This window comes from Dipodomys merriami, unplaced genomic scaffold (assembly GCF_024711535.1).
Source record: "Dipodomys merriami isolate MVZ:Mamm:240054 unplaced genomic scaffold, mDipMer1.0.p SCAF_3, whole genome shotgun sequence".
Lineage (NCBI taxonomy): Eukaryota > Metazoa > Chordata > Mammalia > Rodentia > Heteromyidae > Dipodomys > Dipodomys merriami.
In genome coordinates this window covers 95,394,424-95,422,379 of record NW_027204492.1, presented here as the reverse complement: position 1 = coordinate 95,422,379, position 27,956 = coordinate 95,394,424, and the positions used below count along the sequence as shown (strand labels likewise).

At 36.7% G+C, this 27,956-nt stretch overlaps 1 protein-coding gene across 6 annotated transcripts in view; it reads left to right on the top strand.

The window, feature by feature from the left end:
- The window catches only part of Sytl5 (synaptotagmin like 5), a 189,734-nt gene that overhangs the window by 90,670 nt on the left and 71,108 nt on the right, over window positions 1–27,956 (top strand). For all 6 annotated transcript variants that reach the window (XM_070040644.1, XM_070040643.1, XM_070040645.1 and 3 more), the window contains 2 exons: window positions 1,933–2,416; window positions 27,382–27,591. In XM_070040644.1, coding sequence (XP_069896745.1) covers window positions 2,298–2,416; window positions 27,382–27,591 — 329 coding nt within the window. In that variant the 5' untranslated portion in view covers window positions 1,933–2,297. The remainder of the gene's footprint in view (window positions 1–1,932; window positions 2,417–27,381; window positions 27,592–27,956) is intronic.

The window sequence follows — 27,956 nt, the reverse complement described above, 5'->3', positions numbered from 1 at the left end:
TAACCTTGAAACCCTCTGATCCCTACTGCCTATGAGGCTTTAGAGATGGAAGAAAAGACTTGGAGGGAATCCAGGTGGACTACAGTGACAGTGACCTGGGCACTTTCCCTAAAGGGGGCTACCACTGAGTCTGTAGGAAGCAGTTCAGTTTTTCATTATTTCTGTAAAGTTCTGATTTGGTGCACATGATACAGAACAAACTCACAGGGGATTTGGAAAGTCAGGGAGGCTGTAGATAATATTCTGTCCTTTTAGGTCTCCTGAGGGTTTGGGGATCAGGCTGACTTTAGGCCTGTAATTCATTTTGCTAAAGGGAAGCTGAGGGAAAATTTCTTGGTATGAAGCCCAATCACAAAAGCTGATAGATCACCCTAAGAATCACTGTTCTCAAGAAGCTGTACAGAAAGGCAGGCACTGGTGGCTGGCTCATGCCTGTAACTCTAGTTACTCAAGAGACTAAGACCTCAGGATCGGGTTTGAAGCAAGCCCCAACAGGAAAGTCCATGAGACTCTCATCTCCAGTTAACCACTAGAAAACTTGAAGTGGTGCTGTCACTCAAAGCAGTAGAGCACCAGCCTTGAGAAAAAGAGCTCAGGAACAGTGCTCAGGCCCTGAGTTCAAGTCTCACAACCAACAGAAAAAAAAGAGGCTCTACAGAGAGAGAATCCAGACACCAAACCAATGGAATATGCTCAAAAAATAAGAATGAGAGGTCAAATGAGTTTCTTATATTGATAAGAGGATACTTTAAACATTTCTGTTTGCATTACAGTAGTCCTGCCTTATCTGTGGAGGATGATGTTCAATAGCTATCGGAAACTCTGGATATTACCAAACTATTATAATATTCCTATGTGTACTGTGCTGCAGTGTCACCGCCAGAATTTATGTATATTCTGATGTTTTATGTTCTAGTGACATATATATATATATATAATATATGATATATATCAATACTTTTGCATTTGGGGGCAATTTGGTTGCTTGAATGCACAAGTACTATGCAAAAATAAGATGGCTATAAAATGAGTAATTGGTGGGTAGTCTGTATAGTGTGGATACACTGAACAGAGGCAGAAGTTCCATATAGGATAAAATAGAATGCCACAAGATTTTATCACATTACTTAGAAGGATAAGTAATTTAAAACTTACAAGTTTTTTTTCTGGGGTTTCTATTTAATATTTTTAGATGAAAGTTGATTGTAGGGAACTGAAACTACAAAGTAAAACTTCAGGTGACAAGGTACTGTTGTCTATAATACCTAAAATAATTCAGAAACAACAACATAAATCATGGGATATAAACACCTTTTTAAGAGTAAATTATTACCCCACATATATGAAGCCCTTATGTTCTCCTCTCTGATTATATGGCTCTCTGTTCCCCTATAGGCAATCATGACCTAAGTCTTCCATGAATTATGCAATACATATACAATAAGTATTCATAAATATATTTTACAAGTTATATCTTTCATATATTATGGTCATTCTGTATGAATTTTTCTGTAACTTTTTACATTTAGCATTTTTAGGGGTGTAAGTTGATACCTATGCCACTACTTCATAATTGATTCGCTAGCATTTACATTTATGCTGTAGGGAAGGAGAGATAGAGGGTTCCAAAATGATGACCCTTCAATTGCTAGAGAGGTGATGGAATCTGGCTGGCAGCTGTATTTAATTATAATGGAGGAAATAAGATTTACCCAGAGAATCTGGACTCACTTCAAGTAAGTATCACTTTGTAGTAAGAAAAACATAAAACAAGTACTTAGTAAGTACATGTTTACTGATTTAAATTTTGGGGTTTTTTTCTAAATTAGGTGCTTCAGTATTAAAAAAAAAAAAAGCTAGGTAGTTTTATAAGTGAGGTGGGAAAAATCGCCTAATTAGTTTTTTCTCTCTTTTGCTTTTTCTACCTTTCAGTGTTTTCTGCATTCACTCTCAGGGAATGTGATTCCTCCTCTGGAGATTTGAATGATTGAAGTTGAGCATCATTAGTGAAACCCAACTGCTGCTTGACTGTACACCACAGCAAAGAATTCCAAGACCTTTTTCAGTTAAAACAATAATGACTTTGTTGGAATGCACTCCCAAGAAAGCCTATTTTCTGTTTAGCCTGAAAGAATACCTAGCCATTGTCAGCAATTCTGCAGACACCTTATAAAAACCACTTTTAACATAAAATCTAAGTGACTTGGGGTTTGCATTGGAAACCTTAACATTTATACAGATCAATTTATCTTCTGGAAGATTCAACCACTGCTCTTCAGAGCTGCTGCTGAAGTATCATGTCTACGAACTCGGAGTTCATCAATCTGTCATTTTTATTAGATCATGAGAAGGAAATGATCCTAGGAGTCCTAAAGAGAGATGAATATTTGAAAAAAGTAGAAGACAAGAGAATAAGGTAATATTATTTTATTGTTTTAGCCCTCCTGAACTGCTTTCAGCTTGTTTTAAACAATTTAGATCAGAAATATGATAAACTCAACTACACTGGAGACAAGATGTTGGTCTGGGATTATTATCACTTTTCAGATGTATTGTAAGTATTAGAAAATATTGTTATTACTATATCATTTAGCCAATTAAGAGGATGGATTTGAACTAGTAATAGCATATTGAGGGAAAAAAAACAATATCATAAGTAGTACTTGAGGACTACCTATGTTTGAGTCCCAACCCAGGCACATATTAACTGTGTGACTTAGAGAAAGTTAATTATTATAGTTTAGATCTAGACTGTTCCCCCAAGTCCCATTTTAAAGGCTTGTTCCACAACCTAAGGAACTATTGGAAGGTTGTAGTATATTTAAGAAATATGAGTGTCATGGGCAAAGTTAAGATTCACATTGACTTTGTACAGTACTTACATTTATCTGGCTCCTTGGGTATGATCTCATCCATGTTTCAGCCAGTATCCATGCTGATTGGCTGCATGATCTGCTCTGAATTACTACATCATTATTCTGATTGGTTGCTGCCTGCACCACCTGTACTATTCAGCTTTAAAATGTATTTGTATATTACATTTTGTCCCCAAAGATAGGGTACACATAAATAAATATAAAGAATGTTACCCCCTTGGTCACTGTAACTGTGTAATGTGGAGCTCTTGTGTCTTCTAAAACTTCCCAAACTATAGTCTGAAGCTCATGTGTAGTCTTTAACTTTTAAAAATTGAAAGGAGAGGAGTCTGGAAATTATATCTAGGCCTCATACATAATTAGTATGCACTCTACTACTGAGCCATATTACCAGCCCATGAATCTTCTATTTGCTTGAGGAAAAACATTGTCATAATATTATCTTATCATGTTGCAAGAATACTCAGTGCACCTCAACTAGGACCCTTAGAACTAGAACTACATTGAAATATACCCTAGAGGCTATATTTCTACTTTTGCTACACATTTAGCCAAGTTTTGAAGAAACAAAAATTTGTATTAAAATTGTGGTATTTAAGCCAGGTGCCAGTGGCTCACGCCTGTAATCCTAGCTACTCAAGAGACTGAGATCTGAGGATCGCAGTTCAAAGCCAGCCCAGGGAGGAAGGTCTGAAAATTCTTGTCTCCAAAAACCACCAGAAAACTGGAAGTGGCACTGTGGCTCAAGCGGTAGAACGCTAGCCTTGAACTAAAGAGCACAGGGACAGTGCCCAGGCAGAGTTCAAGCCCCACGACTGACCAAAAAAAAAAAAAAAATGTGGTATTTTATGTGCCTAGAATTTATGTAACGACAAACAAATCATTTTAAAGAATCATTTTAAAATCATTTTAAAATTTTGCATTACTAGTCCAATCATGAAAGTTACTGAATTTTCTAATGCACCACAAAAAGTTACATTGTTTAAGGGCAATTGTATATTAGCTACTTATTGATGACATTCTAAGGGAAATTGAAAAGCACTCTCTTTAGGGAGAAATAATTTAATAACCAGATCTCAAGAAGCATTGAAAAGTAGTAAATAGGATTTGTTCAGAATATTTGCTTCTGTCATTTGCATTAACTTTTTAGAAATATTCTGTTATATTCCCAATTTCCTTTCCTGTTCTATTTTTCTGTCTTTTTATTTGCTATAATGGTATTCAATCAAGTTGTATAGTAAACAACAGAGATGTTAAAAACAATGACAATAATAATTTCTTGGATTTTAGATCTCTTTTTGAGAATAACAGAAGAAAGACTCTAAAAAATCCAAGAGAGCCTTTCATAGGAAAATTCACATTTTTAAAGCTATGGTTTTCTCCTCATTTCATAACACCATGGCTATTATTTACTGAGCATAAATGTATTAGGTATAGTTTCATTTTGTCCTGAGTCCCCAGGATAAGAGAGCAAGCTAGATGACTCAGGCCCGGTTACTCTTTGTATTTTGAGAAATCATGCCACCGTGGGTGGCATGATGTTTAGAGTACAAACTGTTGAATCATAACCCACAATTCAAATCTTAAATGTACCATGAGACACTTGAGAGATGTTTTCATAGATGAACCTAGTTCCTTATTTGACACAATAGAAATCATAATATTAGCTACCAAATAAGTTTGTTGTCAGGATTAAAGCTTATATTATAAAGACAAACATAAGCACTTAGAAAGCTGTTGTTATGATCATGATCCCTGTTGTTGGCTGTTTCCTTGTGCACTAGACACTAACAGTGCTTTGTTTAGATACTCTGGGGCCCCTTTGTTGGATCTGTGTTCTTATTTCCTAGTTTCATATGCTTTACTTCTAAAGGACTTATACTTCTAAAGGACTTATTCTTTCTACTTTATTAAGGGAAAATCTCACAGGAATTTCCCACAGAATTAGAGAGCCATAAGTGACAGATAAATGAAACTCTAATCTGGATAGCACAAAAACAATGACTAACAGAAAACCACTTGTCCCAAGACAGCATTTTCTGCAATGCAACTTTCACTCCAGAGCATCCTACGGTATCATACTGAGGCTGGACCTAAAGAACATAACCTTGCTTGGTCCATCCCCTTTCCTTTCCTACCTCCTTTGCTCCTTTACAGATTTTCCCTGACAGTACTTCAGATAAATCACTTGCACACTAGTGCACATCTCAGAATTGGATTCTGCAAAGTCCAGCTTGAGACAATGTAAAGCTTTTTATTACTGAAACTTTTGCTATTGAACAAACTTTGTTTCATGAGAAAACTATCCTAAGTCTAGAAGTAAACATTTACTCAATATAGAAGTTAAGATGGTCCCAGCAATTATGATCATAGTTATCAAGGTTTAAGATAAAGAAATAGGTGAGGCAGTACAGCCCAGATTAACCATATTGGTAAGATAGTGTAATTTTCTGTTGCCTTTTACCATCTAAACTCTTCTGATTCTCCCTCCTTTTACTATGAGTTTAAATACACCTTAAATTCAGTTCAGAATAGCTTAACTCTGACTCATCAGATCCTCATGATAACTGAGTTCTGCAAATATTTTTGATGACCTGCTTTACTAGCTAATATTATGGACTGTAGGAGAAAGACAGAATGATATGAAAGAAGACCCTACAGGTATTCTAATATAGAATTCAAGGATTCTATGACCATGAATTGAGGAAACATTATATCTTTATCTTTATATAAAAAGTTAAACTAAATTTAACTAAGATTTAAACTATATTTTAACAATTCCAGTTATCTGTAGGCAGTAAACTACAGTAGTATTAAATGGACCTGTGGCTTTGTCACCAAGAGACGTTACAGGAATTACCACATCAAATTCATGTTGTAACACAATTTCAAAATATTGTGTATGGCTATTAGTACTTTAAAAGTATGGTATTTATATCAGCCAATGGCTTTTATTATATAATATGTAAATAATGTTTCTAAGATTTTAGTAAGTATAATTCAGTGCAGCCAATTTTCTTTGTAAACATATATATATATATATATGTAATATACAGACAAAACCTAATTCTGAGAGGGAGGTCCTTAAGCTTCACCAGATTGGCAATGGGATCTAAAACCATTAAGGTGTCTAATACAAACATGCACAGTCTAGTGAGGGAGAAAAGTGTGATTGCCTCCACTTGAAGACAGTCAAGCCATAAGAGAAATATAATTCTTTATTATTCAGTCATTTTTGTGTTCTCTTCAGATCTTCAACAGATCGGATAAAGAGCAACTGTAGTGGGGCAGGCAATCCATTTTATACAGCCTACTGATTCAAACATTAATCTCATTTAGAAACCTGGATACCAAAGCAATCAGAAACAATATTTAGCTAACTTATCTTGTCACCCAGTGGTTCAGTTAAGTAATCTCTATCTTGGAGACTTATATAATATTAGTTATTGCCCCTGTGCCATAATTTTGTGAATTTTATAGCTAATGCTGTCTTTGTATTCCTGTTTGTGTAGAACTAACTCTCCCTCTTTGCATCTAACCCTTTGTGGCTATTGCTTACTCAATTTGTGCCAGATCAGACAGGGAACTTAGTTCTTTTACTTTAATACCTCCCCCAAGCATCAACCTCTGTATGCTACAGAGATGTAAATTGATATTTTGTAGGAGTCTAAAGGATGAAATAATTATAAATAAAATAGAAATTTGAGGGATGCTTTGATATTGTCTTTGAAAACAGAAAAGGTTTTCAAGATTATTCAATATAGGTCAGCTGGGTTTCAGTTCTTCATGATGTGCTACAAAATTGCCTTTAGATCAGATTCAAAAGAAAATAAAAGCCAAATAATTTTTAACTGTACCTTTTTCTTTTCTCTTTTGGTACTGGGGATTAAACCCAGGACATTGCACTTGCTAGACAAGCACTTTGCCACTGAACTATATCCCAGCTCAAATTTTTAAGAATTACAAGAATTATAAAGAAAATAACCTGAGCTGGGTGCCTGTGGCTCAAGCCTGTAAGCCTAGCTACTTAGGAGGCTGAGATCTGAGGATCGCAGTACAAAGCCAGCCAGGGCAGAAGAGTCCTTGAGACTCTTATCTCCAATTAACCACCAGAAAACCGCAAGTGTAACCACCAGAAAACCGGAAGTGGTGCTATGGCTTAGGTGGTAGAGTGCTAGCCTTGAGCTGAAGAGCTGAGGGACAGCGCCCAGGCCCAGAGTTCAAGCCCCATAACAAACAAACAAAAAAGAAAAAGAAAGAAAAAAAATGACCTGACATTTGATAGAATTTTTTAGGTGCAGGAGATAGAGTGGAGTAAGAATTAATTAATGAGATGTTTTAGATTAATATTTTGACCCATTTATATCTTATCTTAATCAGAGATAAAGTTAGAAAAACATCTAAGATACAGAATAAGTTCTGTCTGTGGTCACAAACTCGGTATTTTTTCCACTTGCAATTACTATTGATAGCTCAATTTCCTTCACAACAGTTCTTCCTCTTTTCCTCACTGCATTAGAGCCATCAATAAACTGAGCGATTTGTTCTCCCCAGAGAGCATTTCAACCTCTCTTACTTCCTTTTTTTTGTTGTTGGTCATGGGGCTTGACCTCTGAGCCAGGGCACTGTCCCTCAGCTCTTCAGCTCAAGGCTAGCACTCTACCACTTGAGCCATAGCGCTACTTCCTCTCACTTCCTTATCTGTGTCTAGATGTTTCCTGCTTGGTCTGAAAGAGAATATATATATATATATATATATATATATATATATATATATATATATATATATATATATAATATATATATACACATATATATACATATATATGTGTATATATATATACACATATACATGTATATGATACTGATCTATAATAATAATTTTCCAAATGAACTACAGCAGTTCATTTATCAGCAGTAGTCTCATGAGGGGATGCCAGTTCCATTTGACTACCATACAAGAAAACATTAGCTGCTGCCTTTGATATTCCCTTTGATACCTAATCTTCACCTTGCCTAAATGGTAGATCCTATTAGATGCCATAGAGTGTACATTTCTCCTTTCTTCCTCCATATATAAATGTGCTTTTTTCAGTTGTAGCAGATTTTTAAAATAATTAACCTCTAGGACTAGGATTCTTAAGGACATTATCATTGGTTTGCAGATGGACATGAGGTCAAAAAATGGCCCACTCAGACATGTAGCCTAGAGTTTATGTAAGGTTTTATTCCCCCACTGGACATTTCTAATGAATCATGATTTCCTAGTTTGGGAGGATAAAGGCCAGCACATTGATGAAGCTAAGCCAAAAGAATAGCTGAAAATTAGCTAGGCATCAATGGCTCACACCTGTGATCCTAGCTACTCAAGAGGCTGAGATCTGAGAATCAGGTCCTAAGCTAGCCCAAGTACCAGGAAAATGCCAGAAATAGAGGTGTGGCTCAAATGATACAGGGCCAACCTTCAATGAAAAAGCTAAGGGACCAGTGCCCAAGCCCTGATTTTAAGCCCCAGTACTCACCCCACCCCACACAGAAAAGAATGCTGAAAATTATGGTAAACATTCTAATGTACTAGAACCTGACTCTGAAGTTCTTACTTAAACAATATAATGTATTTCCTAATTGCTTATAATAGTTTGAATCAGATTTTATGTTATATGTAACAAAAGTTATAGTGTAATTTCCAAGAGCCAGAATGAATAAGCATTTCTTGAGGACATTTCTATATTTTTTGGCCTTCTACAGGCCAACTACAGTTGTAGTAGAGGTTCTGGGGATTAAGCTCAGGGCCATATTTATGCTATTGAGCCACTATCACCCCAAGTGGCCATTTTTATTGCTGGATTCACAAAATTATAGATAGGACCAGTTATAGAAAAGGCTTTAATCCATGGTAAAGACCAGGGGAAGCGTTCTTTTTCTGTAAAGGACCAGAGAGTAAATATTTTAGGCTTCACAAGCCATAGCTTCTAGTTTTGTGCCCCAAGTGCTTTACCATTGTAATAGGAAAACAACCATAGATAATATACAAGCAAATAGATATACCTGGATTCTAGTATAATCTTTTTCTCTTTTTCATCAGTGTATATTAATCATATAAAGGGGTTTCATTGTGATACTTATAGACATGTATATACATCCATATTTGGTCAAATTGACTCTATTACTCTTCCTTATTTCCCTTGTCCTTTTAAAGCAATTTCTCCTAGTTTTTATTATTCTATTCTAATAAAATTTTATTTATGAAGGCAAGCTGAAGGGTGACTTTTGGTATTGACGCCAACACTCTGGTGGTAAGTTTTACCATACAGCTACATACATCTAAAAGACTTGATACCAATCTCAGGGAGAAGCAGGGACAGCTATTTTCCAAGAGAATCATTCCATAGGTTGGATTAAAGACAGCTATCCAAGCATGTGCTCCTGTGTGTGAGACCAAATGGTTTTACAGGATGACCTTATCTTCATTTTATGCCTTACCCAATCAGTAAGCAGCAGCTTACATAACTTATTTCCTGTAGTAGAAGAATGATAAGAGATCTAGAAAATACTAAGAGTCTGCAAAATTGCAAGGGAAGAATTGTGAATTCATTCTCTAAGTGAGGTAAGATCTATTTAGAGTTAACAGATAAGGAAAATAGCATGTAAAGTGAACTTTAGGAGTGGCAGAACTGAAATTTACCACCTTGCAGTCTGGCTCCAGTGCCCATACTCCAATCATGTGCCACTTGGAACTTCTGGATGATTTATCTGACCTCTCAGCAGACCAGAAAGAAGATATATATATATATATATATATATATATATATATATATATAGAGAGAGAGAGAGAGAGAGAGAGAGAGAGAGAGAGAGAGAGAGAGAGAGAGAGAGAGAGAGTAAACTATCTAATGTCTACTTCACATTAGTGAGTATACTGCTCAATTCACAAATATGTCCTCATTCCATCTTCTTGTTATTCCAACAGTGTGTATTATAATGCATGATGGCTATGGCAAGTGAAACTTAAAAGAGATTAATCTTTTTGTTCAGCCAATAAATAGAGCTGAAATTCTTTCATTTCGTCCTTTCTTCTATGCTTCTGCAATAATTATTATGCTACTTCTTGACCCTGTTGAAACCCTACCCACAGCCTTACTAATAGATATCATAGAAAACGAAAGAAAACAGAAAACATTGCTTTAGCCTGGTATTTACTGACAGGTCTGACCTCTAAACTATATAACATCTAAAGTTATTATAATTTGTATTAAATATGAAAACTGACAAGAGTTCTTGAGGTGGTTCTACTCTTCTTCATTCTGACTAAAAGCCAAAGTTCGAATGTATCAGATTTTGTTCTACATAGCTGGTTCCACAGAAATGGACAACTAAACAAGCCAGAGCTTAGTAATATCGAAAGACCATACACTGCAGCCTGGAAATTGCCATTCTGTTTATGGGTTTTTCTTTATATAGCATATTCCTTCAGCTCAGCCCTGGGGGACGGGAAGGAAAGAGAAATAAGAGGAGAAAGTATAGTCAGATTGGCTATTTGGAAGCCAACACATAAGCTAAATATTTGGTTCAGAGGGGATGAGCTGTTATTTCAAGAGTTACTTATTTAGCCTGAAAGTTAGGGAGACCAGTAAGTGCCAAGCAATATGATCTTCATAATACTCCACAAATGTTTGATCTTCAAGGCCATTTGTTTTTCCAAATCCTAGCACTCTACCAATAAGAAACAAATTAGATTGACCTTCTCAAAAGCCTGAATACCCACTGTCTTCATAAAACACCAGGAGAGGTAGTGGATGGGACTTCTAGTTTGGTAAACATTTTGTTTCAGTCCTAATAAAATTGCCACAAAGCTTCTTAATGAATTAGCAGACATTCCCAGCATGAACAAGCTGGTTTCCTAATAGAACTCAAACTCTTAGTGAGTTACAGAGTAACGAAGAATGACCCAGCTCTTCCTTAAATGAATTTAAAACTTTGTGGTGCTTTCATACCATGATCTTACTGATTTCCATATAAGAAGGCATAATATAGGGCAAGTGGGAAATAACTGACATTTTGATTCTGTAGCATTTTCTCCAAGTAGTTCTCATTATAGAATTTATAAGCATAAGGCCATAAATACCTGATATTTGGAGACATGTAAAATATCAGATTGTCCAAGTAAGTAAACATATATTTTCCAGACCATTTTGTTTGAAATAGTCACAAATAGTTAGTTACCTGTCTAGAATCCATATATATCTAGATATACACACATATATATTATATAATATATATACACATACAAATACAAATATGTACTTGTATCTATAAAGATATGTTCTTTTATGTACATGTCACATATTATATCATATCAGAGATAAAAGAATATAGAAACAGAGAAAATAGACTTTATATCTTTCAAGATAAATACATATATGAGGGGGAGAGAGATAGAGAAGTGAGAAAAAGAGCAAGAGAGGTAAGAGAGACTCTATCTCTGTATTGTTGCTCTTCCCCTATATTTCCATTTGGGAATCTTCTTTGTGTAATATCTCTAGCAAAAATTGGAGTAGAGTTTATATACATCCAAGAAACTACCATTCCCTTTTACTGTAAATTGCAGTGACAGAGAACAATAAAGTGCATGTAATCTAGAATATGACTGAATGTTGGAGCTGAGGCTGGGAAATAACTTTTCCTCTAATATAGGTCAATTCATAAGAACATGTTTAGTATTAATTTTTCTTGGGAAAATAAATATTTTATTTCTAAGTAAATGAAATTTTCACTTTTGACAATGTCACCTTTTGTTTTAGATTTTAGGCATATGACCATCTTATCTCCATGGTAATATTCCAGGATTTTCCCCCATACTAATTAGAAGTTGTGGCTTAGTCCATTTAAAACTGTAAAAGATTAAGCTAACAGGCATTTAATAATTTTTGTAATAATTGCAGAATGATTAAATATAACTGGTGAACATTTAATGCAGATAACTGAAATAAAACATTCACACAAGGATATTTGAAAGTTCTTAAAACTCAATAATGCACTAAAATCTGTAAAGAGCAAAGATCTATTATGTCTGTAAAATCTCTATAGTAATTTTAATATGCTGACCCCTCAACTCTATTAAATAAGCATTTAATATCTTCTGATAACTCTTTTCTTCTTAGAACTACCAGGCTTATTATGGAAAATCACAAAGTGTATATAATGTGAACCTTAAAATCTCAGGTATAATTCTCCTTCAAACAGATAAGTTTTATTTATGTTAAATTCCTTTGTGGCAGTTTTATGTGTGTTCATATAGTCTTCATGTAATTGGAACTATATTGTATATAGAATTATATTGTTTATTGCCCCTGAAACCAGATACCTGAGAAAACAAACTTAAAGGGAAGAAAGATTTATTTTGCTCACAGTTGCAAAGGTTTCAGCCCATTATGGTGGGGAGGTTGTGTCAGACAAAGCAGCTCACATGATGGTGCCCATGAAGCAGAAAGCAGAAGACTCTTGGGAATTTATAGCCAGTGAGACAAATGAACAAGTCAGTGGATAGAAAATTATTAAAAGGAGATATTAAAAGTAAAGAGATTCTTACTACACTGTCTCAGCAAGATTCTTGCTAAAACTATGTTATGCAAGACTAATTTAGGGCCCCAGGAAAAGGTCTAGTTGAAAAGAGGTTTCAGCGGAATCTGTCTAATATTTGGTCAGCGAGAGCATTTGATACACACATCTCATAGTCCAAAGTGGCCATTATAGATGGAGTCATCTTATCTTCATTCCAGTATATCAAATGAGGCAAGTAGACAAGAAAGAAGGGCCCTGTTCCATTTTTTTCTGTTTGTTTCTGGGAAGTTCCATGTTCAAATGTGTATATATCACTTTGGCAAGAATGTGGTGACGTAGTCGTATTTAACTTCAAGAGAGCATGTATATTTAACAGGAAAATAGAGCTCTTATTCTTCATGATCATATGACAAATTAATGGTTGTGTTTATTGGTATAAAATAGTAGAAGAACCACCTCCCACAGCTATTTGGAAAGCTGAGGAAGGAAGATCATGAGTTCAAGGCCAGCTTGGGCAACTACAAGACCCCATCTGATAGATAAAAGGAGCAAAGCCAAGCACTGGTGGTTCTCGTCTATAATCCTAGCTCTTAGGAGGCTAAGATCAGAGGATCAGGGTTCAAAGCCAGCCCAGTCAAGAAGGTGCTTGAGTCTCATATCTCCAGTTAACCACGAGAAAACCGTAGTGGAGTTGTGCAACACGAAGTGGTAGAGTGCTAACTTTGAGCAAAAGAACTTAGGGTAGCACCCAGTCTCACGACTGATGAAACAAAACAAAAGGATACAATAAAAAAAAAGTTTAAAAATGGGTTTAGTTAGGAGCTTAAAAGTCATTTAGAAAAAGCTAAGGGACAGTGTCAAGGCCCTGAGTTCAAACCCTTTTAGCAGCGCGCATGTGCATGAGTAAACGCGCGCACACACACACACACACACACACACAGAAAAAGTAATGTTGTTTTGAAAGGAAGCATATTTAAAAAAAGAACAGAAAAGGAAATGTATGTATTTATCCACAATGAATTTCAAATAAATGATGACTTGACTTTCCTTGTGCCAAATTACTGACATTGGCAACTAGGAAAGATGCCACAAGTGTTTGTTAAAATAACCAACATCAATGAAAACAAAAATCCACATAAATATCACCTAAAAAGGCAAAGTGGGAAAAATTAAATACTGATAGCTGAGCATATACCCCTTCCTTGAAGTACTTAAAATAATCTACATTATATAGATCCAATTGAGAGATACTATAGATATAACTTCAGCAATATATTTATTAAAAACTAAAACCCAAACCCTCTAATATGTGCCTAAATTCAGCAACAGAAGTGGTTTTAAAGACATTTTCTTTTTTTTTTTTTTTTGGTCGGTCGTGGGGCTTGAACTCTGGGCCTGGGCGCTGTCCCTCAGCTCTTCAGCCCAAGGCGAGCGCTCTACCACTTGAGCTACAGCGCCACTTCCGGTTTTCTGGTGGTTTATTTGAGATAGGAGTCTCACGGTCTCTCCTGCCCGGGCTGGCTTTGAACCGCGATCCTCAGATCTCAGCCTCCTGAGTAGCTAGGATTACAGGCGTGAGCCACCAGCGCCCGGCTTAAAGACATTTTCAAAAGTGATATATCCTCTTTAAAATACCTTTTGTGTGTATTTAAATGTCCAATTTCTTTCCATCAACTCAATTTTATTGTCAAAGCAATTATCTTTAAAAGCCCTGTATTTTACCCTTGTTTCTTAAAGACATGTGGCTTTGCTACTTTTTTGTTATTTCTGAGTAATTTATCATAGGATAAATCAGGACATCACAGAATGTTCTGCTATTTGTGATAGTTGGGTAAGATATTCTTGGGGTTTCTGATTGTTAAAAAGACTTCCTTATTTCTTGTGCCAGGATATTGAGATAGTGGTTGTCCTAGGTTATTTCCAGAAGGCAAACTTGCTTTGCTAGTCACATACAAGATCAATTTCTGATATGATTGAAACTGATCATTAATAAACAGTATGGTGTTAAATAACAGATTCCTCACTATTTTGCAGTTGTAATAACTTGTTTCTGTCATATGACCTACTATATCCTTGTCTTAGGCCAGCTTCACTGAAAGGAGACCCTCCGCTCAGGATTTTTAAGCAGTATTTTTAAAAATACAACCAATCTTATAGTAGTAGAGAAAGCAAGACTGAGGAGGAAGAGAAGTCCAGCAAGGATGAAATGTTAGAGAGAGTCTAACAAAGGGAATTTCAGCATAACTTCCTGGGGGCAGATAATATTTACTGCTCTGCCTTCCTTATCTCCTCTAAGTGGTGAAAATGTCATTGTCCATTTGCAGTATGTATGAGCATGTTCAATGTCGCTGAAACACTCGTAATGATTCTCTGATTTCTCACAAGGATAGTAAGAGATGTGTGAGGATCTTTTTTTGTGTGTGTTTCTGAGGTTTTAATGATCTCCCTCAAGTCCGTTACTTTTCTAGTATTGTTGCTCTTTTTGTGTTTGGTTGGTTTATGCTCTTGTCAACTACCTATTCACATGGTTTGGGTGAGAGCTCCTGGTCCTGAAGTAAGGAGGTCAGGTCTGGCCACATGGTGAATATTAGGGTCTGGCATCTTTTCTTCATGCTGGGAGAAGAAACCCTCTGCCCATCACCTACCTGCGAGGTGATGGGCGTGCCCAGATCCTTGGAGGTAGGGGTGGGCACTTCAAAATGTGGCTTCTGGGACCATTCACTTTACAACAGTACATTTCTAAGAGCCAAGCTGTTTCCTGCCAGGAAGCAATTAGATTCATTTACCACCATGAGAACTTCATGATTCTTTCTTTCCTTACATCAAGTTCACAGAATTCACAAGACTTCTTTATCTAGACAAGTGCTCTTTTAATCAGATTTCTGTTACTCTCTCTGAAACCATTTTTTTAATTGAGACCAAACCTTTCCCCAATTCTTAGAGGATGTTGGTGCTTTTTAATAGCCTTTGATTGGAAAAACTAATCAAAGTCTTTATGAAGTTTATTAGAACCAGAGTGGAGCTTGTTGAGTTGCAGCTCCATGAAGGGACTGTCTGTCATGAGAGACTTCATGATGAGATTCAATTTGGGCAGATATCATATGGTAGGTGAAGAAGTGCAAGCAGAAGAAACCTTTCTTGTTTACAAAAGATTAACTTTCAGTGTGCATTGTGCACCCAGAAGGGGCACGGCAACCCCTAATAACTACAATGTCCCTTCTCGGCAAACAAAACAAAACAAAACAAAAAACATTTGGATAGATGGAGAATCAGTAGTTCACAGAAGAGTGGAGAATTTGAAAATAGGAAATCCTGAATCTGAATCATCACTACACCACCTAGTGGCCTTAGAACCCACAGCAACTTGCTTCTGAGGAGCTTTCTTTTTCTTTTTTTGGTGATACTAGGATTTGAATTCAGAGCCTCATGCTCTGCTTGCCTGGTAGGCTGGTACTCTACTGCTTGAGCCATTCTAGCCCATTTTTGCTAGCTATTTTCAATATGAAGACTGAAAAACCTTTCTACCTGCACTAGCATAGAACCTCAGTCTTCTAGCTCTCAACCTCCAAAATAGCTTGGATTACATACTACATAAGTCACTAGCATTCAGCTCTTCCTTTTTTTGTACTGGTCATAGTGCTTGAACTCAGGGCCTAGACACTTGTCACTGAACTTTTGTGCTTAAGGCTAGTGCTGTACCACTTGAGCCACACCTGCACTTCTGGCTTTTTGGTGGTTAATTAGAGATTAAGAATCTCATGGACTTTCCTGCCCAGGATGGCTTTGAACCATGATCCTCAGATCTCAGCTTCCTGAATAATTAAAATTACAAACATTAATCACGATTGCTCAGGTATTTTCATACTTTTTTATTTGCACATATTGTTATATAACATACATTGTTAAATTTTTGTACATGCATTCGATGTACTCCATCACCCTTTCCTCAGTCTCTCTTCTTTCTCCTTTTCTCTTCTTTTGAAACTGTGAAGTGGGAATCATAATGCCTTTTTTCATGGGCTGTCAAAGTTTAAGGTCACAACGAGTAAATAAGAGCACGTGTCATTACTGTAGTATGACCTTCAAGCTTCAATATTAGATTCTGCACATGGAAACTATAGTCAAAACAAAAAGATAATGTATGTATTTTTTTCAAATTTCGTTTTGCAGTTTGGGGGATGGAATCCTGGGCCTTGCAATACTAGGCCAGAGCTCGCCAGTGAGTTATACTCCCATCCTAAAAAGGCAACATTTTTGTATTCAGAATACTGAAAAAAGATATGGTCAGACCTGAAATATCCTCAAGCAGATGTGAAATAGCACCAGACTTGATGGCATTGCCTTTTGGGTATGAGTGAAAGGAGTGTTAGGAGCTGTACAGACATCCGCATCTAGCTGTTGGGACATTATTCTGTCTGCATATATTATTTCAGTGATGTTTGTTTCATTGTTTCTGGTTTGACAGAACATTTCATCAATCCCTGTCATTTTGCTCTCCTAATGGAATATGAAATTCTAGCTCTAGACAAGGATATAGTTTATTCGTATTGCACTAGAGCCTGAAGCAAAACCTCAGAGCAAGGGGACAATATTGGAGCTAATATTTATTAAGCTCTTTTTTGTGTGATACTAAGAATTCCACTAGGGGTCTGATGATTGTTCGGCAAGTATTCTACCAGTTAAGCTACACCTCAAACCTTTCTGATTTCTTATTGCATTTGTTAGGAAAGAGATTTGGCTGTAGATATCAGATATGTTATGATGACTTAAACAAGGTGCATATTCATTCCAACTATATTTCGGTCTAATGTGAAAATCTGGGTTGGTTAGCAGCATTGCTGTTTTGACTTTTAAAGTAAGAGTCTGGTCTCCTAGCCTTATTCCTCCTGCATCTTGAGAGTTCCCCCCTTGTTCTAGACTGATTCAGCTATAGGTTCTCAGCTCAGACCCTGGGATAAAAGGTTGAGGAAAAGAGTCTTCTCTTTCCTTTTAGGGACATGAATTACATGTATGTGTCATTTCTGATCATATTCCATTGGCCAATGTTTACTCTCCTGACAAAAGCTCACTGAAAGAAACACTGGGAAATCTAGTATGTTCATAGCTATTTTTATTCTGAGTAACATGCTATAAATATATATATATATATATATATATATATATATATACTAATGGGCACAGTGTAATATTTCAACATCTGTCTACAGCATGAACTGACTAAATCAGGTTAACATTTCTTCTCTTTATCATTTCCTTTGGAGACATTGAGTTTCTCTCTTTTAGTTTTTCATAAACGATATACTAAGATATTGTGAACTCTTGTCACCTCCATTATGCTGTGAAACATTAGAATTTGTTCCCTCTACTTTACTGCATTTGGGTACTTGTTATCTAACCTCCAATTATTTCCCCTTCTTCCTACCTTCTCAGCCTCTAGTAATCACTATTCTACATTCAGGTCAGCCTTTTTTCAGTCCACCATATGAGACTATGTGATACTTGTGTTTGTGTGTCTATATCTTCTTTCACTTATCATTTTGCTGCAAATAACAGGATTTCATTATCCTTGACATCTGGACAATATTTCACCGTATCTATAGTCCATATTTTCTTTATTCATCCATCTATTGTGATTCTTCCTCAGAATCCCCACAATATCTTGTATCTATTTCTTATCACTCAGGACTCTGCTTCCCTTATACATATCAGTTGATAGCCACCTAAGTTGATTCCATATCTTAGCTATTGCAAATAATGATACAATAATGTACACAATGAACGTACATTGAGTGTGTACATTTAGAGTGTACATGAGGTGTCTTTTAGCTTGCAAATTGTGTTCCTTTGGGATATATACCAATAAATAGGATTGGTAGATCATATGGTGGATAGATCTATTTTTAATTTTTTGAGGAACTTTTCTATTATTTGACATAATAACTGTACTAATCTACATCTTTACCAACAGTGCACATGGTCCCTTTTGTACATATCCTTAAAGACATGTGTTACCTTTGTCTTTGATAATAGCCATTCTGAGTTGAGGTGATATTCCACTGTGGTTTTGATTTGCATTTCTCTGATTAGTAATACTATGGAGCACATTTTTCATGCACCATTGAGTATGCAGATCATGTGTCCACGTTTAAATAAATTACTTGTCCCCTTCTCTGTTTACAAAAAAGACCTAGGTTTTGCTGTGTTATCTGGGTATTCTTAAACACTTGAGCTCCAGTGATCATTCTGACTCAGCCTCCTATATAGTTGGGATTAAAGGCTCATGCCACCACATCTGGCAGTTTATTTTTGTGAAGTCTTTTGAGTTCCCTGTATGTTTGAGACATTTTTTTGGTCAGATGAATAATTGGAAAATATTTTATACTAGTCAGAAAATTGTCTCTTCACTGTTAATTGTTTTCTTTGTTGTACAGGTGTTTCTTAATTTTGTCTCCTTAATTTTTCTATTTTTACTATTTTCAAATATATATATTTTAATTCATCTTTATTGTAAAGGTGATGGACAGAGGGGTTACAGTTACATAAGTCAGGTAATGAGTACATTTCTTTTTGGACAGTGTCACCCCATTTGAACTACTTTTATCTACATTTGTCTATTTTTGCTTTTGTTTCTTTGTTTTGGAGGGTCTTAACCAAAAATTCATTGTGTATAAGAATGTCTTGAAGTGTTTCCCGTGGTTTATTCTAGTAGTTTCACAGTTTCAGGTCTTATATTCAGGTAATTTACCCATTTTGAGTTGATTTTTATACAGGATAAGAGACAGGTAATATTTCAATAGTTTGCATATGAATACCCATTTTTTCCAGTATCTTTTATATAGGAGACTGTCTTTTCTCCAGTATATGTTTTCACACCTTTTTGAAGAGCAAGTTGATTATAGATGCAATAGTTTACTTCTGGGAATCTCTATTCTGTGTCCATCTTTTATGCCAGTATTCTTCTGGATTAGTTACTTTGGTTCCATACTATGTCTTGAAATCAGCTAATATGATGCCTCCAGCTTTATTTGTTTTGTTTGATCTTTTTTAATATTTGAGGGAATTTTTGCTTCCATTCTTTTTTGCTTTCCTTCCATTCAGGATTATTTACAAATCTAGTTTTTACTTTGAGTAGTGATGAACTAAACATTCTACTAATAGAGACAAAAAGGAGAATAGATATTTCAAAAGGCAGAGTTGTCTATACTAGAATTACTATGCGTCATGCTATGCTAAATGCTTATAAATACCATCCTGTTTAATGCTCACAACAAGCCTGTGAGGTTGCTGTATAGACAGCATATTTTGAGACACAGATAAGGTAACTCCCCATAAGACTGGACACACACACACACACACACACACACACACACACACACACACACACACACACACACACACACGATGAGACAAAGGACAAATGCAACAGCGATACTCACAAGACAATATGTTGGAAATGAATTTTACAACTTGGGGGGGGGGTAGAATAGGGAGGAGGGAAAGTGGAAAAAAATGAGGGAAGGGGTAACAAGTTCAAAAAGAAAGGTAGTCACTACCTTGTTTATTTAACTGTAAGCCTTCTGTACATCACCTTAACAATTCAAAAAACTTTAAAAAAAACTCAGAAAAATGAATTGTATAACAATTTGACCCCAGGCTATCTGCCACTACAGTTCTATGGTCTGGACTTTTACAGAATTCTCACTTGCTCATTATTTCCCTTTGGCCTTGATGTGTGTTCTACTCCATAACATTGTTTAAAAGCATCAAGGAATAGAGGATGCTTTATAAATTGTTTATTCATGACTTCCTCTTCCAGGCAGCTAATTGCTTGGATAGAATAAATTTCTAGCTTGTTTGGTGAAAAGTAGTGTTCTGTACAATGTGGCCTAGTTGAGGCAACAAAAGGAAAAATAGTAGCATATAAATCTGACTGGAATTTTAATGAAAGCAATTCCTGATCTGAAAGGAATGCGTCTAATGGATGATAAAACCAGAAGTCCTTTTAACACATTGAGCTGTTTTGATGATGGTACAGGAGGAAAAGAAATTCAATATATTACCATAATATAGAGATGCAAAGATTTCAGCATGAAATCATAGTCAAGATAGTCTATTTATTTGGTCTTTAAGATTTCAACTACATAAAGTTCATCAATTTATATATTAATATGAATGCATCTGCATGGAAAAAAAGAAAATTAGAGAGTAAACTGATAATTGAAAATTCAAGATTACCTTGATCAGTCCAAATAAGGAATGGGTATTCACGAATTAAATTTCTTCAGCAGATGGTTTGCTTTTTCATTTTTACCTTTCCTGTCTTTGACCAGATTTTTAACATTGAAATTGGGTTATTTTTATCTCTATTACATTTTTTTCTCCCACTTCCCATATTCTTTGCTTTTCTTTTGATAAGAACAAATAACAGGAATAATTAGAATTTTTAATATTTTGAAGAATCCAAATATTCTTGCTTTCTGAATAAAAGAATATGGAGTTAAGACAGAAACGCTATGGAAACCATTAGAAAAGAACTGAGAACATTCTGTAATTTTTGAGTGTATAATTTTTGAAGTATATTTGATCTGAATTTTAGACTATTTTATTAACAAAGCCAACATTATACATTGTTCTCTTTTTTGTGCCCTTCAAGGGCATTAAGCCCTCACTTGACATGGCTGGTGCTCTACAACTTGAGTAATATCTCCAGTCCAGCATTTTGTTGGTTAACTGGAGTTGGATTCTCATAGACTTTTATGCCTGTCAGAAAACAATACACCAGATCTCAGTCTTCTGAGTAGATAGGATTTCAAGCATGAGCCCCTGGTACTTGGCTCTCTTCTTCGTTTTTAATAAAAATTAATTCATATTATAAAGCCACTATAATTCACAAAACACACTAATAGTCTTTTTACAGGTTGCACAAACATTCTTGAAAGAAGCCAGGAATGGAGACATTATCTTTATTTTGAAATTAGAGTTACTGGGACCCAAAGAGGTTAAGTAGAATGTGCAGTGATAACTAGTAATCAGCACAATCACATCTTCCTTCCTTCCTTCCTTCCTCCCTCCCTTCCTTTCTTCCTTCCTTTTCTACCTTCCCACTCGCTTCTCTATTTCTCTCTGTTGTTCACTTGATTTTGTTTAGACTTTGTTTTACTCAGTCATATCTATTGTGTTCAGGCACTGAGTCATGTGCTAAAAAAATATAAAGCTATACAAAAGGGATATCAATTTTCCCTTTATGCCTATGTCTAGAGTCTTCCTTCCTGTAGTCTGTCCCCTATATAAACGCAAAGATTAAAGAGGAATGAGAGAAATAAAGGAAACCAGCAACAAGCAGCCAAATATGTGCAACTAAAAAATGTAGTGAGTGATGCAAAGAAACAGAAAACACTGCTACAAGTGAAAATAAGATGAGAACCAACTCAACTATAGATCTGGTGGTCAGAGAAGCCTCTCTGGGGAATCAACAATAGAAAAGCAGAAACAGAAAAGATGTGTGTGAGCCAACAAAACAGAATTAGATTATTATCAGTCACCAAGTCACACCTCAACAAGAGTACCATTGGCTAGAAACAATGAAAATTTCTTAATCAGGCTAAATGCTTATGAGAGGATGGGCTGGGAATTATATTTCAGAGCATCCTTAGACCACAAACCAGATTTGTAGTAACAGATACTGTTTTAGATGTTGCATTCTCCATAGAAATAAGAGAATGTATAATTGACTATGAACTTGATCTTAAAAATTCCATGTAAAATTGCACACCACATTTCATGTATCAGCGCAAGTCACATCACCACATCTAGCTTCAAGAGGGAAGGAATGCCCAATCCGAACTGTGAACAAGTTGGAGGATGGGAACCATTTAGCAGAAATGCTAATGATTACAGTGCTTGTGAATGGAGTGGGGAGAGGCCTTCCCAGCTGAGGAAGGAGCATGAAAGTAGGTCTTGTAGTGGGGAAGAACTTGGTTATTTAGGAAACTTAAAATAGAACTATGTTGCTTAGATATAGTAAGTAGATGGAAAATGACCAGAGGAAGCAGTAGACAGTAGGCAGATTTTTTATAGGTTATGGTGGCACATGCCTGTAATCTCAGCATTCTAGCAAGCTGAGTCAGGAGAACTCAGTGAATTCAGTGAATTCAGTCTGAGGTATATAGGGATAGCCTATCTCAAAAAAGAAACTCATGAACAAAAATAAGCACCAAGGTATAAAAAATAAGAGTTTTAAGCAAAGGAACAGCATGTTATTGGAAATGTTTGTAAGTAAACATTATCTAATAACACAATTATTTTATGAAGAACTAATTAGAAGTTAAAATCATGTAAGGACCCCAAACAGGCACATTTTCAAGCTTTCTTCTATCTTGGCTCTAAGGAAAAGTAGGCTGAGAAGAAAACTGATGGATATGAGGAAGTGATGAGTTGGTGGCAACTGAAAATGATTTCAGTGAGGGTCTTCAGCAAATGAGCTAGGAGAAAATGATCTAGTTCTCAGAAAATACAATGCTTGAATTCATGACTTTGAATAAGACATAGTTTCTAGAGATGACAAGTTCCAAGGTTTACTCTTGAGTGTGGATGGTGCATATGGATAGAAAGAAATGAGGAAGTTCAATCTGAACAGGCCAAAGAAACAACAACTCAGGGAGTGTTTTGCCTGAGGATGTTATAGTTACCATGAACTTATGCCAAAAGAAGAGAATGTTTTCTGTGCTTGTATCAAATTACCACAAAGTAGCTTAAGGCGAGGCAAATATTCACACTTCGAGAGATCAGAAGCCTAAAATAAATACCAATAATACCTGGAGGAACACACTCTCTCCAGAGGTTCTAAATAAGAATCTGATCTTTGACTTTCTAACTCTTGGTGGTTCCTGGCACTCTTGGGCTGGGAACACATCACCCCAGTTTCTGCTTCTGTACTCACATTGCTTTCTCCTCTGCATACCTTCTCCTCTTCTGTCTATATCAAATCTTCTTCTACCTCATCCTTAACCTACACTTATGATTACATTGGCCCACCTGGATAAAATCTGGCCCACCAGATTTTAACTACTATATCTGCAGACTGACATTTTCAAGCTCCGTGTCTTTGGGTGACCATTATTCAGCCTACTACAAAGGGAATAAATTGTGTGAAAATATTCAAAAGATGAGGAAAAGTGACTAAGAAGGTGGTAGATTGTGACCCTTAAGAAGGAGTGGAGGATGGGCTGGGAAGGTGGCTCAGTGGTAGAGCGCTTGTCTTGCATGCCTGAGGCCCTTGGTTCAATTCCTCAGCACCACATAAGCAAAAAGAAAAAAGCCGGAAGTGGTGCTGTGGCTCAAGTGGTAGAGCGCTAGCCTTGAGCTGAAGAGCTGAGGGACAGTGCCCAGGCCCAGAGTTCAGGCCCCATGACCGGACCCAAAAAAAAAAAAAAAAAAAAGGAGAAGGAGTGGAGCTAGGAACTAGGGGTTCATACCTATCATTCTAGCTATTCAGAAGGCTACAACCTGCAAGTTTGGAGTGCTAACCCAGCCTGGTCAGAAAATCCTGTAAAACTATTCTCAGCAACATGCTGGATTAGTGGTATGGCTCAGTGGAGGGTTGCAGCCATCTATCTCCAAGAAAGCCAAATGAAAGCATGAGACCTGGAGTCCAAGTTCCAGTAATGGAAAAGGAGAAGGAAAAAGGAAGAAGAGGAGAAAAAGAAAAAGGAGAAAGAGGAGGAGGCAGCAAGTGGGAATATGTTTTTTTTATTGTGAAAATACTGTACAGAGGGGTTACAATTACATGGGCAAGATAATGAGGACATTTCTTATCAAGCATTGTAGCCTCAAGTGAACCATGAAATAAGATTGCCTGAAAGGAGGGACTGCAGCCTAATGGAGAATTTATGTGATGTAAATCTAATCCCAGCAAAGTGCTGGTGGCTCACACCTGTAATCCTAGCTACTCAAGAGGCTGAAATCTGAGGATCAAGGTTCAAAGCCAGCCTGGGCCGAAAAGTCTGTGAGACTCTTATCTTGAAAAAAACACCAGAAAACCAGAAGTGACGTTCAAAGTGGTAGAGCGCTAGCCTTAAGCTAAAGAACTGAAGGGCAGCACCCAGGCCCAGAGTTCAAGCCCCACAATTGGCAATAATAATACTACTAATAATAACTATTATTATTATTATACCTCAAAAATGAGTCATTCCTCAATCCTCTTTTTGTCTCTTTCTATTAGAGAGAGTGGAGTATCACCTTCTCAGTCTCTTTTACAGAAGGTGACAATGATGTGACCTTGTCTAGCCAAGGAAACCTAAGAAGAATTCTGATGAGAGGACTTCTAGGTCAGCTTATGTTTTCCAGCTTACAGACGGAAGAGCTGCACAGATGCAGCTTATGCCCTCCTCACCCCATCCCACACATGCACACTTCATTCCTCCTTCCTTAAATAAAAGAAGCTGTGCTGGAACTGCCTAGTCCTTTTGCACAGGAATGATAAACCACACTTTGAGTTTAGGGATACATTAGGATGAAAGGACACTGAGTCCTTATTGATGTTAGTTTGTAACTTAGAGTTTATTGTTGTGTGGAATCAAAGAAAAAAAGAAATCCAGTTAAGCCTGTTACTTCAAACTAGAGACATTTCTAGCTTATATGGATGGTATGTCTGTGAGAGAGAAGAGCAAGTACTATCTTTCTGTTTATGGTCTTTGTGTCAGTCCTTTTTCTTTTTCTTTCTTTTTTTGTTCCTTTCTCTCTTTTGTTCTCTTCCTCTTTCCTTTCTTTTTCTGTCTTTCTGTCCTATCAGCCTTTCTGTCTGATTAACAGAAAGACAATGATAGAAGGAAGGAAGGAAGGAAGGAAGGAAGGAAGGAAGGAAGGAAGGAAGGAAGGAAGGAAGGAAGGAAGGAAGGAAGAAAGGACAGATGGGAAGGAGGGAGGAAAGAAAGAAAGAAAAGACAGAATGAGAAGGAAAGAAAGAAAAAGGAAAGGAAGGAAAGAAGGAAAAAAAAGAAAAAAGGAAGAGAGAGAGAGAAAGGCAAAAAGGACCAAAGTTCAGAGATGGAAGTATGGAAGAAAAGAGAGGGATCGAAAAAAAACTAGCAGAAAGATAGGCAAATGTAAAGACAGACAGACAGGATGACAGACAGTGGGAAGGTGGCTTAGTGGTAGAGCACTTGCCTTGCATGCATGAAGCCCTGGGTTCGATTCCTCAGCACCACATAAGCAGAAAAAAAGCCGGAAGTGGCGCTGTGGCTCAAGTGGTAGAGTGGCTAGCCTTGAGGTGAAGAGCTGAGGGACAGTGCCCAGGCCCAGAGTTCAGGCCCACAACCTAACTCCAAAAAAAAAAAATACAGAAAGAAAAGAAGGACGAGAAAAGCAGACAAATGAAGAAAGACAAGGCAGAGAGAAGGACAGATGGACAAGAGAGCCAGACGTCTAAAAGAAAAGAGAGGGAAAGAAAGACATACAAAGACATACAGAAAAGCTGACAAAAAATCTACAGAGAAAGATAGAAAGGCAGAGTGATTGATATATAAATAGTAAGACTAATAGGCAAACAGAATGACAGAAATACAGATAGACAGACAGACAGAAAGGCAAACGGACTTTCTGACCAAAGCTGGAATTGGTTCCTTAGTAGTATGTACAAGATCATTTCTGCCCTTGGGAACATGCTAATCTGGTTGTGTAGGACAGAAAGTTACTATCACAAATGTAGAAAGGACATGATATGAAATATGTGAAGTGATTCTGGAATCTTCTTTACTATAATAGAGTCATTTGTGTTGAAGAAGGGAATGGCAATCAATAGCATATCTAAAGTATTTAAATAGGAATAAACTTAACTTTTAGAACAGTGTTTCCCAAATCCAGCACTGTATTAGAATAAATAGAGAAGCTTTAAAAATACCATTGCTTTAACCACATCCCAAACCAATGATACTGGATTCTTTGGGCATGAGACCTGGGAATTGGTCATTTTTAAATCTTCCCTGATCATTGCAACATATAGCTTTAGAATGTATAACTTGAGAAGAAATATGCCAAAGCTGTGCTTCTCAAACTCAAGTCAGATTTTTCAAAAGCAGATTCTGATCAAGTGGATATGAGGTAGGGCCAGAGATTCTGCATCCTAACAAGTTTCCAGAGGATGCTGATGTTGTGGCAACAGGGGGTGTACATGGAGCAGCAAGTCATTAAAAGTAGTAAGTAGGTTCCATATCACACCGTAAAAGTAGACATTGGACCTAGCATTTATTGAGCACACATTATCTCATATCTCATTTAATCTTATCACACCACCATAGAAGTCAGACACTCGTAGCTAATGCCTGAAACCCTAGCTACTCAAGAGGCTGAAATGAGGGGATTGAGATTCCAACCCAGCCCAGCCAAGAAAAAAGTCTGAGAAACTCCATCTCCAAATATAACCAGCAGAAAGCCAGGCTGCAGGTATGGCTCAAGTGTTAATACCTGGACTGAAACATAACCATGTCTGACAGCAGAGCTAATAGGTGAATTGAAATTTATGGCAATTCTCAACTGCAAAGCAAAAGTGTTTACATTTTCTAAAATGCTAGGCAATATATTTGTAGGGGCAAACTTCGTGGAATCGCTTAAGGAAAACTCCAGTGCTTCCAGACCCTGTTATTTCATATAGTATTATATCTAGGAAGACAGAGAACATGGTCCTTTGTATGCCTCAGTACTGCACCAGTGCTCCAGGGTTACAGTGCTGGTGGAGGACGTCAAAAGTAAAACACAAACCTATTTTTTCCTTGGTCATACCAAAGGATTGTTGATGGTGTTGAGAGAAATTGTAATTCCAAAAAAGAAAGAAAGAAATATATTTGGCAGTGATTCCTTGATTCAAATATTCTTTCAAAATGAGAAAAAACATTTCATAAATATAGATAGCTCTGCTCCTATTCATAAAGTGATTTTTTTCTCATTCCAGGAAGCTGAAAAATGAGCTCTTAGAAGCAAAACGTAGAAGTGGAAAGACTCAGCAGGAAACCAGCAGAGTCTGTGTTCACTGTCAAAGAAACCTGGGCCTAATCTTTGACCGGGGAGACCCATGTCAGTCCTGCTCCCTTAGGGTGTGCAGTGAGTGTCGGGTAGTGGGACTGGATGGCAGCTGGAAGTGCACTGTCTGTGCCAAAGTCGCGTGAGTTTCGCCCTTTTTCCTGGAAAATTTAAATTGGATGACTGAAGGGATTGGAATGGGGGAAACAGGAAAGAATTTGTAAGAAATATTTAATTTTTGTAATATTTAAAATGTAAGGATAGAGAGTAAAGTTAAAAGTATAATCTAACTATAGGCTTGGGTCTTGCGAGGGGAGGGAGGTAGGGAGGGAGGGAGGGAGGGAGGGAGAGAGAGAGAGAGAGAGAGAGAGAGAGAGAGAGAGAGAGAGAGAGAGAGAGAGAGAGAGAGAGAGAGAGAGAGAGAGAGAGGAGAGAGAGGAGAAAGAAGAAAGCTAAAATATTTCCTGAATTTCCTTCAAACCTACCTGTCTCTAAGAAAGGGCCAAG